Source organism: Podarcis liolepis (assembly GCF_965112155.1).
Source record: "Podarcis liolepis genome assembly, chromosome: 2".
NCBI lineage: Eukaryota > Metazoa > Chordata > Lepidosauria > Squamata > Lacertidae > Podarcis > Podarcis liolepis.
The window spans coordinates 43,015,611-43,028,920 of NC_139555.1; the positions used below are offsets into that span (position 1 = coordinate 43,015,611).

At 45.0% G+C, this 13,310-nt stretch overlaps 1 protein-coding gene across 4 annotated transcripts in view; it reads left to right on the forward strand.

The window, feature by feature from the left end:
- Window positions 1-1,364: 1,364 nt before the first annotated feature.
- The window catches only part of GIPC1 (GIPC PDZ domain containing family member 1), a 29,406-nt gene continuing 17,460 nt past the window's right edge, over window positions 1,365-13,310 (forward strand). The window contains exons 1-4 of one of the 4 annotated variants that reach the window (XM_083489560.1): window positions 1,606-1,805; window positions 2,567-2,658; window positions 9,648-9,983; window positions 10,277-10,462. In XM_083489560.1, coding sequence (XP_083345686.1) covers window positions 9,699-9,983; window positions 10,277-10,462 — 471 coding nt within the window. In that variant the 5' untranslated portion in view covers window positions 1,606-1,805; window positions 2,567-2,658; window positions 9,648-9,698. Of the gene's footprint in view, window positions 1,806-2,566; window positions 2,659-3,475; window positions 3,581-9,647; window positions 9,984-10,276; window positions 10,463-13,310 lie in introns of all 4 variants that reach the window. The other 3 variants (XM_083489558.1, XM_083489559.1, XM_083489557.1) reach the window with 3 other exon arrangements.

The following is a 13,310-nucleotide window of genomic DNA, read 5'->3' on the forward strand; positions in this document are numbered from 1 at the left end:
ACATTTTGCTACCTGAAATAAACCAGAAAATCCCTCCCTTAATTTCAAGGTGTACAGCATCACTGAACATGCACAGAACTGAGATTAAATCAACACCCCCCCAGCAGTATGTAGGCGAAACAATCAACACTACTATGACAACTGTCTTCTCATACAACCAAAGATAGCCCCACCCTGCAAATTCAAAGTATTATGGCAGAGCCCAGGGCTAGCCCAAGGCATTTTGACACCTAAGATGAACCACAAAATGGTGTGTCCCTGCTAGGGAAGATAGGGAGAGTGAAGATATATATCAGGAACAAAGGTGGGAGCAGGAGACCAGCAGTGCTTCCTATTCACAGAGAGGTGGGATCTGCTGCCCCTGTGGATCCTGCCACCCGAGGCAGTTGCCTCACCTTGACTTGTGGGTGGGCTAGCCCTGGAACAGCTACAACTGTATATTATAGGCAGTACTTTTTTCTAAAAAAAATAAATGAGAGGGGTACTCTCATTTTCCTACTCATATTGAAATACTGCCCCTCAATGAAGCCAAACTTAGATTCACAAAATGTTTAGGGGTATGTGTACCCGTGTCCCCCCAGGAAAAAACCACTGATTATATGAAGCAGGGTATTATTATATGACCTATGAATTTGTGAGTGCTTTGCTGAGCTTCCCTGCTGCCTCACTTTGCCTAATGGTAGGACTGGCGCTCGCGATACTTACTCAAAGGCAAGCACCATTATGTTCACAATGGGCCGCCCCAACCTATGAAAATTCTGTCACGCCCAATTGATTCCAATGGCATTTTTAATCCAGATTTCGAAATCACCGAGAATTGGCAGATATTCTCTTCGACGCAGTGAAGGAAAAAGTGGGTGTGGGTGTGACGTGCGTCGTGGTGAGCGAATGTTGACACCCCGTTTCTGAAAGTGGGCAAGACGCCCTCCCTCGGTCACCAGTGGGCTGTGACATGTGGGTCCTTCCCGCCCCCCCCCCCGGAGCCTTGGACGCCACCGCTGCCCTCCAAGAACCGCCTCTCCTACGGCCTAAAGTGGAGGGAGAGGCTTTTGCGGGACGAGGAGCGGGGCTGGTTTCGCGTGAAGGAAAAGCGCAGAGTTCTCCGGCTTTATGTGTTTCGATCCCCTCGAATTCACAACAGGTTCCGGGGCGAGGCCGAAGTAGTGAACTCCGGTCCGCCCCTAACCTAGAGAAAAGGCGTGATCGGAATAGCGCACCTTCCCACCCCGGCGCTCGGCTGCTAAGCGCCAGGCACAGACAAGTCTCCCCCTCCCTCCACCCGGGGCAGCTAATTCGCCTCCGGCTCAGGCCGCGCCCGGCCTCCCGCCTTCCCATTGGTTCCAAGCGCGCTGTAGTGACAGAATTGGCCACTAGAAGGCAATGAGAACACGGACGCGAGCCGGGTGCGGGCGGGAGGAGGAGAGGGCGCTTGGGCGGGTTCAGGGCCGCGGGCAGTTATCCCCAAAGCCCTTCCTGGATGGTTACTATCCTCCTCTCCCCCCACTTCGAGGATGGTATGTTCCACCCGCTCTGCGTTTCTGCTCCGCAACCCCATCCCACCCCTTCCATTGCATCTCGAAGCTGGGGGTGGCGGCGGCGGTTTGTATGGAACTTGATACGAAGGACCCGGAACGTTCTCCTTGCTTTGGGAGGGCAACCTGTGATTAGCGAAGGAAGGAGGCAAAGCGCGCTCCAATTGGCTAGTAGGCGCGGTTTCTAAGTCCCGCCTCCTGCTGAGGGACAGGCCTGGCTGCGCGGGGTTGTAGTTTGGCTGAGGGACGGGCCCGGCGAGGAAAGGGACGCTGGTAAGGAGGAGGAGAAGGGAATGGACGTGCCTTGCCTAAGGAGAGGGGCTCCGGGGGGGGGGAGAGGAGTGTTGGCTGCGCTGCGAGGGAAGGGAGCTGGGGGGGGGGGAGAGAAGTGGGGGCGGCTCCTAAGAGAAAGCGAGATTCAGGGGTGAGGGGGAACCCAGGAGTCCTGGCATCCAGCGCTCTTCCCCCAACCCCCACCCGGCGGGAGGGAGCTTCCTGCCCGTTTGCAGATGCAAAAAGCCCCGCCGGGGTTGCCTGGATACAAAACACGTAGGGAAAGTAGTGCCGTTGCCCCTGAGACAGCCTGCTCTTGAGGGGAGTTGTCAGCTGGAGCGGCAGCCCGGACTCCTGGGTTCTCTGAATGGAGCCCCTGGGTGTGTTGTGACTTGGAATTTCGGGGGGGGGGGGTTCTGCACATGCTGAGAGTTTCTCTTCCCTGACTCTCTGCTCCCCCTTCCATTAGTAAAAGGGGGTAGGCGATTAAATAAACGTCAATGTACGTCCGCTCTGTACTATTAAGTTAGGTGAGGAGTTTTTGAACTATCCTGCTACGTTCAGGGAATATAAAATAAGGTGGTTTAACAAGTGCCTGATAAAGACCCACCTGTTTCAAAGTGTGCCGAGTTCCATGGTTCCTGCTGTTCCTGATGCCAAGTGGGCTTAGGAGAGTGTGTGCGTCGGTGTCTCTGTTATCATTGATGGGAGGATTGAGTTTCACTACCGAAACTGACTTTTCTGTTTTCCTTTTATTGTAGTGTAGGAATTGAGGGAAACTCGGTAGCAACACCCAAATGCCTAGTAGCAGAGGAAACTGGCTTTCCTGTCCATTTAACAGCTCTCCAGTGAGGTCAGCACCCCTGCTTTCTCAGGAGACTTGAGAAGCTGGGGGGGGGGGAGGAATGCAGTTTTGTCAGATCTTTCTCCTAAATTGTGTACTATATGCCATTCTCCTGCATTATGGGCTTCCATCTTCCCTAACTGAAGGCTCTTTTGCTGATTTTAGAAGGTGTTCCTCTATGCTTTTAATGATTGGCTCAGTGGTATAAGGTGTTGGACTTTTGTCCTTTTGTTGCTATAGGTAATCTGTTGAGGGTGTTAACGTTTGAGGAAGTTGGAGAAAAAAGATTTGTGCTCTGTAACCTAGGTGCTATTCAACAACTGGCAAAACTGGCAAGTGCTTCTATTTCACTCTTCAGAGGCATTCAGAAGCTTACTACTCCTTATCTAGGTCAAAAGGGATGCACACAGTGTGTTCCATTACCGTCCCTTACCATTTTAACAAGGAAGGGGTGGGTAGGTGCTTGGCAGGCATAACCTGTCGCCAAAGTTGTGCAAAATCTAACAATACAGCACCATACACATTTATTCCCCCCTGTGGCCACCATGTTCTGTTCCCCTCCTGCTGACCATTTAAGCCTAATCACTGATTCTCTGGCTTTCTACATTTTGCAAAATGCTCCAAATTCTTTGAAATCTTAAATTTTGCAGGTAGAATAACGGTGAAAAAGGAGTAAATGTGGGTGAATGTGCATAATATGTACCAATAACAGGATGTTGGTGACTTTGTATAATGCATTCAGTATACAGTATATTTCAGTTACTGGTGAGATATGAATTGGCCTTTTCATGCAAATGTGTATAATGTAGCCCACCCTTTTCCTCAGGTCTGCCAGTTCACACTCTCTTCCCCACCTGATGTTAGGGACCTTCCTTCACTTACTGCCAAGAGGTCACTGGTTCCTGAAGCAGGAAACTGCGCCCACTGTAGGGTGAGCCATTTGTTATCTTCTCTTGCCTAACCCAGGGAGCAGAAGCAGGGAGGAACCCTGATGATTCTGACCATCTTTCCTTCCCAAATACAGTATTCATCAGAAGAGTAAAACAAAATTGCTGAAAGGTCTCCCCACCCACCTCTGTGTTGATGTTGGTGAAGTAACACTGTCGCTCACATGCTTTCCTGCTGTGGGATGTAGCAACTGTCTGGTATAATGTACTTATAGTATTAGAAAAAGTAGGCTAGCTAGGCTCTAGCTCTGCTGATAAGGATTCAATGGTAATTGTGGATCACAAATTGAATGTGGTCTGTTGCAAGAATAGTAAAGGATTTACTGTGATGCACAAAGTATTCTGTCCAAGTCATTTGAAATAATACTGTGCCTTCATTTTGATCCTGTTAACATGCAGGAGTAATAGTAAATACAACCCTCTCCCACCTGCCCTTTGCTACTCTCTTCCTGTTATCTCCCTTATCTCCCTTCATCTTTGTCCTCCCAGTCTTCCATAGTAAGCCATCTGGGCAGGAGCGGCTTTTATACGTGAGGTCAGTGCAGTGTCTCACACAGACAATAAAAAAGGTTACCGTAAATAGTAGTGATGGTAATAACAGCTAGTGAGGCTGCTGGTAATGAGACGCACTTCAAAGGGAAATACTTCAACTGCAATCCTAACATGGGAGAAAATCCTCTTGAACTCAAGGGGATACCGATGATGATGATGATGATGATGATGAAATTTGTACCCCACCTATCTGCCTGGGTTGCCCCAGCTAAGTAAACGTACACACAGTACTGGAGAACCTGGGGGATAGGTGATGACAGAAATAAATATGTTTAAGTTATAGGGTGTGCAAGCACATGGATTTTGATGTTAAAACGAACAATTAACAGGTGGAAGTCAACCAGTAGTGTTTCTAACAGCAGGAAACGAAGGCTTTGTTAAAAACGTAGAAAGCAAATCCTTAGCTGTAAAAGCAGCAGAGATAGGAGGCTAAGTTAGCTAGTGAATTCACGGCCATCTTCACTGGAGAGTTTAAGAGGAAGTTTGGCAAGCCTCCTCTTGATTGTTTAGGCCTAGGTGAAATAATTCCTATCTTAATACAGAGGCATTACCACAAAAATCCATTTGAGGCCTCCAGTTATTCAAGGCTTAGCATTTTAACGCCTATCCTAGTCAGCTGCAGAGAAATCTCTAGTTCAGTATGGAATGTCAACAAAACTTGAGTAGGATTTATGGATAACTCTGAAGTTATCTGGCCCTCCCCAAAACTATACATTGTGCTTCAAATTTTGAAATCCTTAGGATGCTTCACACTAGTTTAAGTTTAGATGTGTTAGTATTTCAAATGATTTGTTTTATAGGTAAAGATTATAGCTTTAGGGCTTTCAGCCTTTTGCCTTCTGCATTTCTGCCAAGATGGGGCCTTGTCAGCACTTTGTCTCCTGTATGTCTGCTGTCTAGACAAATTAAAATTCAGCACCCATGAGGAGTCTTGTTTAGAGCTAATTCCATGACCTGTAAATGCCTATAGTCTTGGTGGATTTATGCTCTGGAGTGTGTGATTATATTTTTCATAATTGCTTGAAATGAGAATATTGTGAATCAGGAAGACGGGGGAGGCCCACGTTCAAATCAACGTTGAACTGTGAAGCTTACTGGGTTAACTTGGGCAAATCATCATCTTGCAGCCTGACATACCTCAAATGGGTGCTGAGAATAAAAGAGAGGGAGGGAGGGAGGAGTACCAGGGCTTTTTTCAGGGAGAACTCAGAGAAACTCAGTTCTGGCACCTCTCAGGTGGGTTCTGGGCTGGCACCTCTCAGGTGGATGCCATTGCCATTCTAAGAGAATGAGGGAGGTTTTCATGGTGAGTTCCAGCACCCCTTTTCTAGCACAGGGGACCATGTTTATCTCAGTGAGCCCCTTGGAGGAAAGATGGGATATGAATGTTGAAACAGGGATAAGATCTTGTTCTCTGGTAGACTTTGGGAGAGAAGTCAAGGGAGACAGATGCAAGTGCAGAATAGTGTAATGATCTCTGGGAGCTGAAAATGATGGGACAAGCCAGACCACAGTGGAACTTGCAGCATAAAAGGAGACAAAATATTGCTTTGAAAATAGTTACTTTTGGCAGTATTTGAAGGGGAAGTGTTGTTGGCAGAAGTGTTCTGACAATGCTGAAGGCTGTGCTTAGAATGTGGAATGCCTTGCCCTGTAGTTTGCTTTAGCTGTTCTTCAGTGTGGAGCACTCACAGGTTTGGCTGCGTTCCCTTGCTGTCCCACCCTCTAGGGAACACCCTGTAGCCTGTTTCTCTGCTCTGAATCAACTTGCAAAGGCCTGCTCCACCCTGATCCCAGCACAGAGGCGTCAGAGGCTTGCTCCTGCTGTGCCAGTCCCAACACTTGCACGCTCCCAGGGCCTGGTTTGGAGATGCACATAAATTAGCAGAAAGGTTAGGATCTTGTGTCCTGCTGTATTATTCAAGGGCCTTATCCTTTAGGAGAGAGTCATGTTGTTGGACCCAAAGGCTATTTTAGGGTATCTTTGTTATGTGATTTGTCTTCATTATGCAGTTTTTAATTTGGAGCAATAATTTGCCTCCTGTTAATACACAGACACTTCTAAACCAAAGTCTTGACAGTTTGACTTTTTCTTCCCAGTTATTTCTAATCTTTGGTTTACTGTATTTAAATCTTAATCTGATAGTGTTTACCTATTGGTTGTTCTTGTATCAATTAGTTGTTAACTTCCTACAGAAAGGGCGGGTACTTGTATTATTCATTATAAACCTTTGTAACCCACACAAATGTGTACTTGTGTGTTATGGAGTGATGAGCAGTACTGAACATGAACGCAGACCTGAGATTTGACAGTGGCTTCTTGTACTGAATCCAGCTCTGAAATGCCCATTTCATAGCCGAAAGAGAGCAAAGCATGCTCACCTATCAAATCCTGTCACTTTTAGGGAAAGGGCAACCAAAGGGGTCAGGGGCCTGAAGCAACTCCACTACAGAGAAAGAATATAATGCTTGCTTCTTTTAATTTAGAAGAAAGATGCGTAAGGGGAGGAGACATCATAGAAGTTCATCAATCTGATGGGGGGGGAAGCATTTCCCCCCATCTCTACAGCACGCTTATTAGACAGATTCATGGAGGGCAGAGTTATCATTGACTATTAATCATGGTTGCTGTATATTACCCTCCAGGATCAGAGGCAATATACCTCTGAGTACAAGTTGCTGAGGATCAAGCATAGAAGAGGGCTAGTGCCCTCATACCATCATATCCTGTTTGTGGGTTTCCCAGAGGCATCCAGCTGGCCACTATTGAAAATGGTATGTTGGACTTGATCAGTCTTTGGTCTGATCTATCAGGGCTCTTCTTGTGGTCACAGCCATTGTAATTGCTGTGTGGAATATCATGTGAGCATTTCAGGTGCCTGTTGGATATAGCCTGTGGTGAGAAAGATGAGAGACAACACCCCTCTTCTTGCCCCACCTCTAAATAAACCTGGCTTGTACTGTTGTATGGCCTTGTTATTCGATTTTTTTAAAAAACACATTTTAGTGGTGAGCTTCTCCCTAGTGTACTGCTTCAACATGGGAACATTGTCTTGCCTTTTAAAAGTGGTGAATGTTAGAATGCTTAATCTCCCACTGTTTGCTTTTACTTCATTTTCTTTCATTCTGAGGATGTGCTCTTCCCCTCTTGCATGCTGCAAGTGTGTTTTGCTGGGAGTCGGGGTTTAACAGCAGCAAATGGCTGTGCAACTAGACTGCTGCCCAGAGCCCAATCTCTACAACCTTAGTAGTTCATGGCAGATAATTAATATGTCCCAATTCCATTTCATAGATAAAAACCTCTTTTGGTTTATGGAGGCAGTTAAACAAGTACGCATAAACAAACAGCTAAAAGGTGTTTGGCCAGTATTCACCTCTGGACAATCATGGAATGATAAAATCCAGGTGATGCAACATTGACATCATCTATCTAAAATGGGATTTATTTTCTACTTATTAACCCCTTTCCCTGGTTAATAGAAAATGTGCATCATCTCTGTGAGCATTTTCTGGAGTAAGCGACATATGCAGTGGTTGACCAAGGCATCTTTAAATTACAGTTTCAATGTTAAAACAAAAAACCCAATTCATATATAGCCTCAGTGCAGCCTGTCACTGGTAACTTCGAACAACTGGAATGTCATCTCTTCAGCAGACAGCAAAATCTTGTCTCTGTGATGCAGCCTCCCAACTTGAATTCAACAATAGGCTTTCTGTGTTTCACAACATTTCAGGATCTTATAAGCCTTTCAGCAAGCAAGACTAGAAACCTCTTGCTTCAGGTGAAACTCAAAAGTCAGGAGATAAAGTCAGATATAACATGGCAAAGGGATTAAAGTCTAGATCCATGCTCCTATATTCCCCATTTTGTTTCCTGTTTGTGTGTCCACTCACCAAATAGAGTTCCTGTAGTCAGACAACCACAAACAGAATAGGCATACATATCTAGAAAGCTTGAGCTGTGACTTACTGAGATGTGGGGCAGAAAATCTTGCAAAATGGAGAACTTTCCTGTGATACGCTTCTCTGTGGAAAATTTTCCATTTCATAAGTTCATTTGTGACAACTAATGGATGTCAGTTGCAAGTAAATATTAGGTAAGATTGGCAATATCAGAGTTTGTAACTTCATTTATTAAATACAAGTTAAGCAAACATGCTAATTAGATCATTTTCTAGGGAAAATTTCCTGATGCAAACTGAAATTTCCCTATGCAAATTTGCATAGGAAAAACCACTGGAAAAATTCCAATACATTTTTTTTTTGAAAACTTGCATTGTGACTGAGTTAATTGTACATGTTAGGAGTATGCTAGTAATTCTTCTTCTTTGGCGATCACTCATAGCCAAGTAAGATTGTCTTCCATGAACACGGTCTTAACAGTGAGTCTGTTAGTGACTGTGGAGGTCAATTCTGGATCCACACGTCCTTCCACAGTGGGGATATAGGTTTTCAGACAGGAGTTTATCATGGTGAGAATTTCCCAAACATGCTTTCCTCTTAGCTTGTTTCTCCTTTTTGTCCAGAGATTGTGCTTCTTCAAAGTCCATGACACCTTTGGTAAAGGCTGTTCTCTAATTAGAACGCAAGGCCAGTGTTTCCCAGTTATCAGTGCTTATACTGCATTTTTAAAGATTTGCCTTGAGAGTGTCTTTAAACTTCTTTTGTTGTCCACCGGTATTTCACTTTCCATTGTTATGTTGGGAATAGAGTAGTTGCTTTGGAAGACAATAATCAGGCATCCAAACAACATGACCAGTTTAACAAAGTTGATGTTGAAGAATAATTTCTGCAAGCTGCGAGTCTTTCCCATCCCTGCCTTCCACATACAGAGCAGATGTTCTGCCACTGAGCTACAGCCTTCCCTTTTTTTCTAAGTAATGGCCAGTGGGATACAGAACTCCCATGGTAGTTGTTTGCCATCTCGTACCTTTGAGTTGGAACTTGTCGCGCTCCTGTGCAAAAGCCATGATGTGGTTGGGATCTGCGTACATACATAGATTGCCTGGATAAAACCCTAGTTTCCACAACAAGGCAAAACGTCCCCAAGAAACACATATCCCAAAGCCATTTGCCAAACTGAGAAATCATAGAGTTGGAATGGAGCCAAAGGGTCTTCTAGTCCAACTCTCTGCTGCGCAGGAATATTGAAATGCTTATAAATGGGGGAAAGCTTTGTTTCCTTCCTTGCTCTTCACTCTTTTCAGGCTACCACAAGGGGTTACCACAGATATGTGTGAGCAGGCAAGCCAGTAATATTTTGTGGTGGTCTTATTTGCAAGACTACTTTACTTATAAACTGAGTCTACCCGACCTGATGGCACAAATAGAGAACTGCTGTTGTCTAGTGATATTAAGTTCTATACCTGTTTCTGGTCCAGCTTCCTTTCCTCCTTGTTGGAAAAGTGCTCCCTAGAATTCAAGATAATGCGTCTTTCTAGAGGCTTGCCTGTCCTTTTCCATTTCCTTCTTTTCACCTTGTGCCCCCTCCATTTCTAGGTCCATACCTTGGGCGACTGACCCTCGCTGCTGACTGGCCACATCTCCCTCATGCCGCTTGGACTAGGCCGACGGAAGAAGGCCCCACCGCTGGTGGAGAATGAGGAAGCCGAGCCCATTCGCAGTGGCCTGGGCGGGCTGGGGGTAGGCAGTGTTGGTGTGGTTGGCGGGGCACTTCAGCCTGGCCTCCCCCCACCCCCTGCCAGTCTCCGCCCTCGACTTGTGTTCCACACCCAGCTGGCCCACGGAAGCCCCACTGGCCGGATCGAGGGCTTTACCAATGTCAAAGAACTGTATAGTAAAATTGCCGAGGCCTTTAAAATCTCACCAGCCGAGGTAGGTACAATCATCATGTTTTCCTGGGAATGCCCATTTAGTGTTGGGGATGGCATGGCTAACTCAGCTTGGGTGGGGCAGGTGCAAGGGTCAACCACAGTTTGGATTGCATGGGGCTGTGTTTAAGTAAATATCTGGGAGCGTATGCTGCAAGTCTGTGGCCAAAAGCTTCCAGGTCTCTTACCTCTAGAACTGAAGGAGCAGACCCCACTGGTGCACTTTGAGTACTATCTCTAAAAGCAGTTAGGATGCCTGTAGCGTCAAGTGCTCATGCCTCCTTTCCCATTATCTAGGTGATGTTCTGCACCTTAAATACCCACAAAGTGGACATGGAAAAACTGTTGGGTGGCCAGATTGGCCTAGAAGATTTCATCTTCGCCCACACAAAGGGCCAGAGGAAGGAGGTTGAGGTGTTCAAATCTGAGGAAGCCCTGGGCCTGACCATCACAGACAACGGAGCTGGCTATGCTTTTATCAAGGTATCTTTGGGTAGGCTCAGCTTGTGCTGCTCTCCTACTGAATTCTTGCTGCTGTTGAAGGAGGGTGTATGGGGCTTCCATTTTGTGGGTGTGGTTTTTTGTTTGGTCCACTGTGTTGCTTCCATTGTTCTTTCTAATCTATCAGCTTCAGGGAGGCTATTTTATCTTTCAGAGGTTTCTACCCAAGAGGCCACTAAGCCCAGTGCTTACACTAATCCTCATACTGTGAGCTACGAATCCTCCCTGATCTGAACCTTTCTGGGAGCTAATGTGTCTTACAGGAGCTAGGGAGTCCAACCCACCCATTCCTAACAATTACCCTTTTTTCCTTCCCACTCTGGCTGAGAATGTCTTATTTTACTGTACCAAGTGATTGTATAATGCACAAGGCTCCCTAAAACACCTGCTGGCCTTTTCTACATGAAACATGATAACCAGGTTATCTTCTAGGGTCTGAACAGAAAAATCCTGATAAACCAAGTAGTCTAGAAATGCTAAGCATTTGGGGTGGGGGTTTTTAAGGGGAAAAAGATGACCACAGAGCCTAGGGCTTGCCAATCAGAAGGTCAGTGGTTCAAATCCCCACGACGGGGTGAGCTCCCATTGTTCAGTCCCAGCTCCTGCCCACCTAGCAGTTCGAAAGCACATAAAAGTGCAAGTAGATAAATAGGTACCGCTCCGGTGGGTAAACGGCGTTTCCGTGCGCTGCTCTGGTTTGCCAGAAGTGGCTTAATCATGCTGGCCACATGACCCGGAAGCTGTCTGCAGACAAACGCCGGCTCCCTTGGCCTATAGAGCAAGATGAGCGCGCAACCCCAGAGTCATTCACGACTGGACCTAACAGTCAGGGGTACCTTTACCTAAGAAGGATATGATACAGAGATTTTTAGTTATATAAAAGTTTGAGGAAGCAGATAAGAATTTCTTTTATAGATGCTTTGGGGCACCCAGTTAAATTAATTGTAAGTAGATTTAAGTGAGAGAAGAAAATGATACAGATCATTCATTCAGTTTGCTGTCACAAGATAGGCTGATGGCCACTGACTTGGATGGCTTTAAAATGAGATGGGACAACACAAGTCTATTAGCCACAATAGCAAAATGGAACCTCCAGTTACTGAGGCAGTGTATCCTTGAATATCAGTTGATGGAGCTAACAGAGGTTTATTACTATTATAGTTGGAAAAGAAGTTGTACTAGCTAAATCTTTGCTCTTGTCCAGCATTTGTGTTCTTACTTTCTTTAAAGTCTGTGCTAAAATTATTTGAGTAATAAGATAAGAAACCATAAATTCTGCTATGTGGAAATATATCCAATCTAACTGAATTAATGTATTTTCTTACATAGTGGACAAGTTAGCACATAATGCTTATGGTTTATAAAAGCATGGATTAGCATTATGCGTGAATCCTGATCAGTGGCTTAACAGTAGTTCATTTACTGCCAACATACCATGAGCTAGGTGAAACTATAGTTGGTTTGGTTTGGTTTGGTTTGCAAACCTTAGTTCGCTGTTACTTAAAAAATAATAATAATTCAGTTTTCAAAAATTTACAAACAGACACACTACAAACATATACATCCAATACAATTACATATTTGACTCTCTCCCCCCCCCCACTTTTGTGGTTTCTTAATTTTAGTTTTTTACACTGCATTTTCTACTTTATTCCATTTTTATGATAATCTTCTGTTTTTTTCAATAATATTTTTAACTGCTTGTTTTAAGTTAATCCTACAAATGAACTTACTTGCATACCTATATTTTTCAAATATTCAACAAATTTTCCCCAGTACTACAGAATACAGAAGCTTGTCCACCTGACTACACTAACCCAACCCCACTCCATTTTCTAACTACCAGTAAAATAGTTATTCTGTTCTTCCTTCTTTAAAAGTGCATGTGGTGTTGTTGCTGTTTTTGTGTGTGTGTGATTCCTCAGATTCTGCAGGAATATTGGATTCCACTTTTCAGGTTATATGTTCCTAGACGCTTGGAACAGAACTATACCTCTGATGCAAGAGCCTCAATCCTCTTTGTACACTTGCTTATGTTCCCTTCATACGGTTGGTTCATAAACTAGGGATTAGCTAGTTACGTTCTGGAAAATACTGGAGCCTGCTCTACTTTCACAGTTCTGAGCATGTGCAAGAGCATGAGATTGCAACACTCATTCTCTCCTGGAGTAGATAAGTTTAGACCACCTGCCACATGGCCCTGTTCCAGCTTTCTTGTGGAAAATAAGTTGTGGTTCTGCTTGAGATGGGTGTTTTCTCTTGGAGCGGTTGGAACTTCCTGGGAGCATCACAACCTGTGCTTTCTCAAGGAGCTGTAAGGCTAGTGGCAGTTTGGTATCTTTGGATAGAGAAGGAAATATTCACATGGCATTGGGCAGAGCTGCCACAGTACCTGCTATGTAGTTAATAAACAGTTGCTGTCTCCACCCAGGGTTCATCAGCTTCTCAGTCCTGGAGGAAGTGACTGTGTATTATCACAAGATGATCTGAGGGAGTCCCTGCCCTTTTAAAAACAGCACAACACTGCAGTGTTTGTTTTTAATGTGAAGGTTTGCTGTTGCAGTTCTTTAAGCAGCTTTAAAACAGAAATTTGTTCACCATTACCTAAATACCCTGTGAAACAGTATTCAGAACCTCTCCAGGCCAGTACTGGCCTGCTTCGGTTTCAGAAGCAGTCAAAGTCTGTTCTCCTTAGCAATACTCTCCCTTGTTCTGTTCTCCTCCCCCTTTTCTACTTCTCTTCAGGAGGCTACACTTCCTGATAGGTTCCTTGTATCATAAATAACGTGTAACCTCTCTCCATGCTTAATCCAGAGTGATTCTGCTGCAC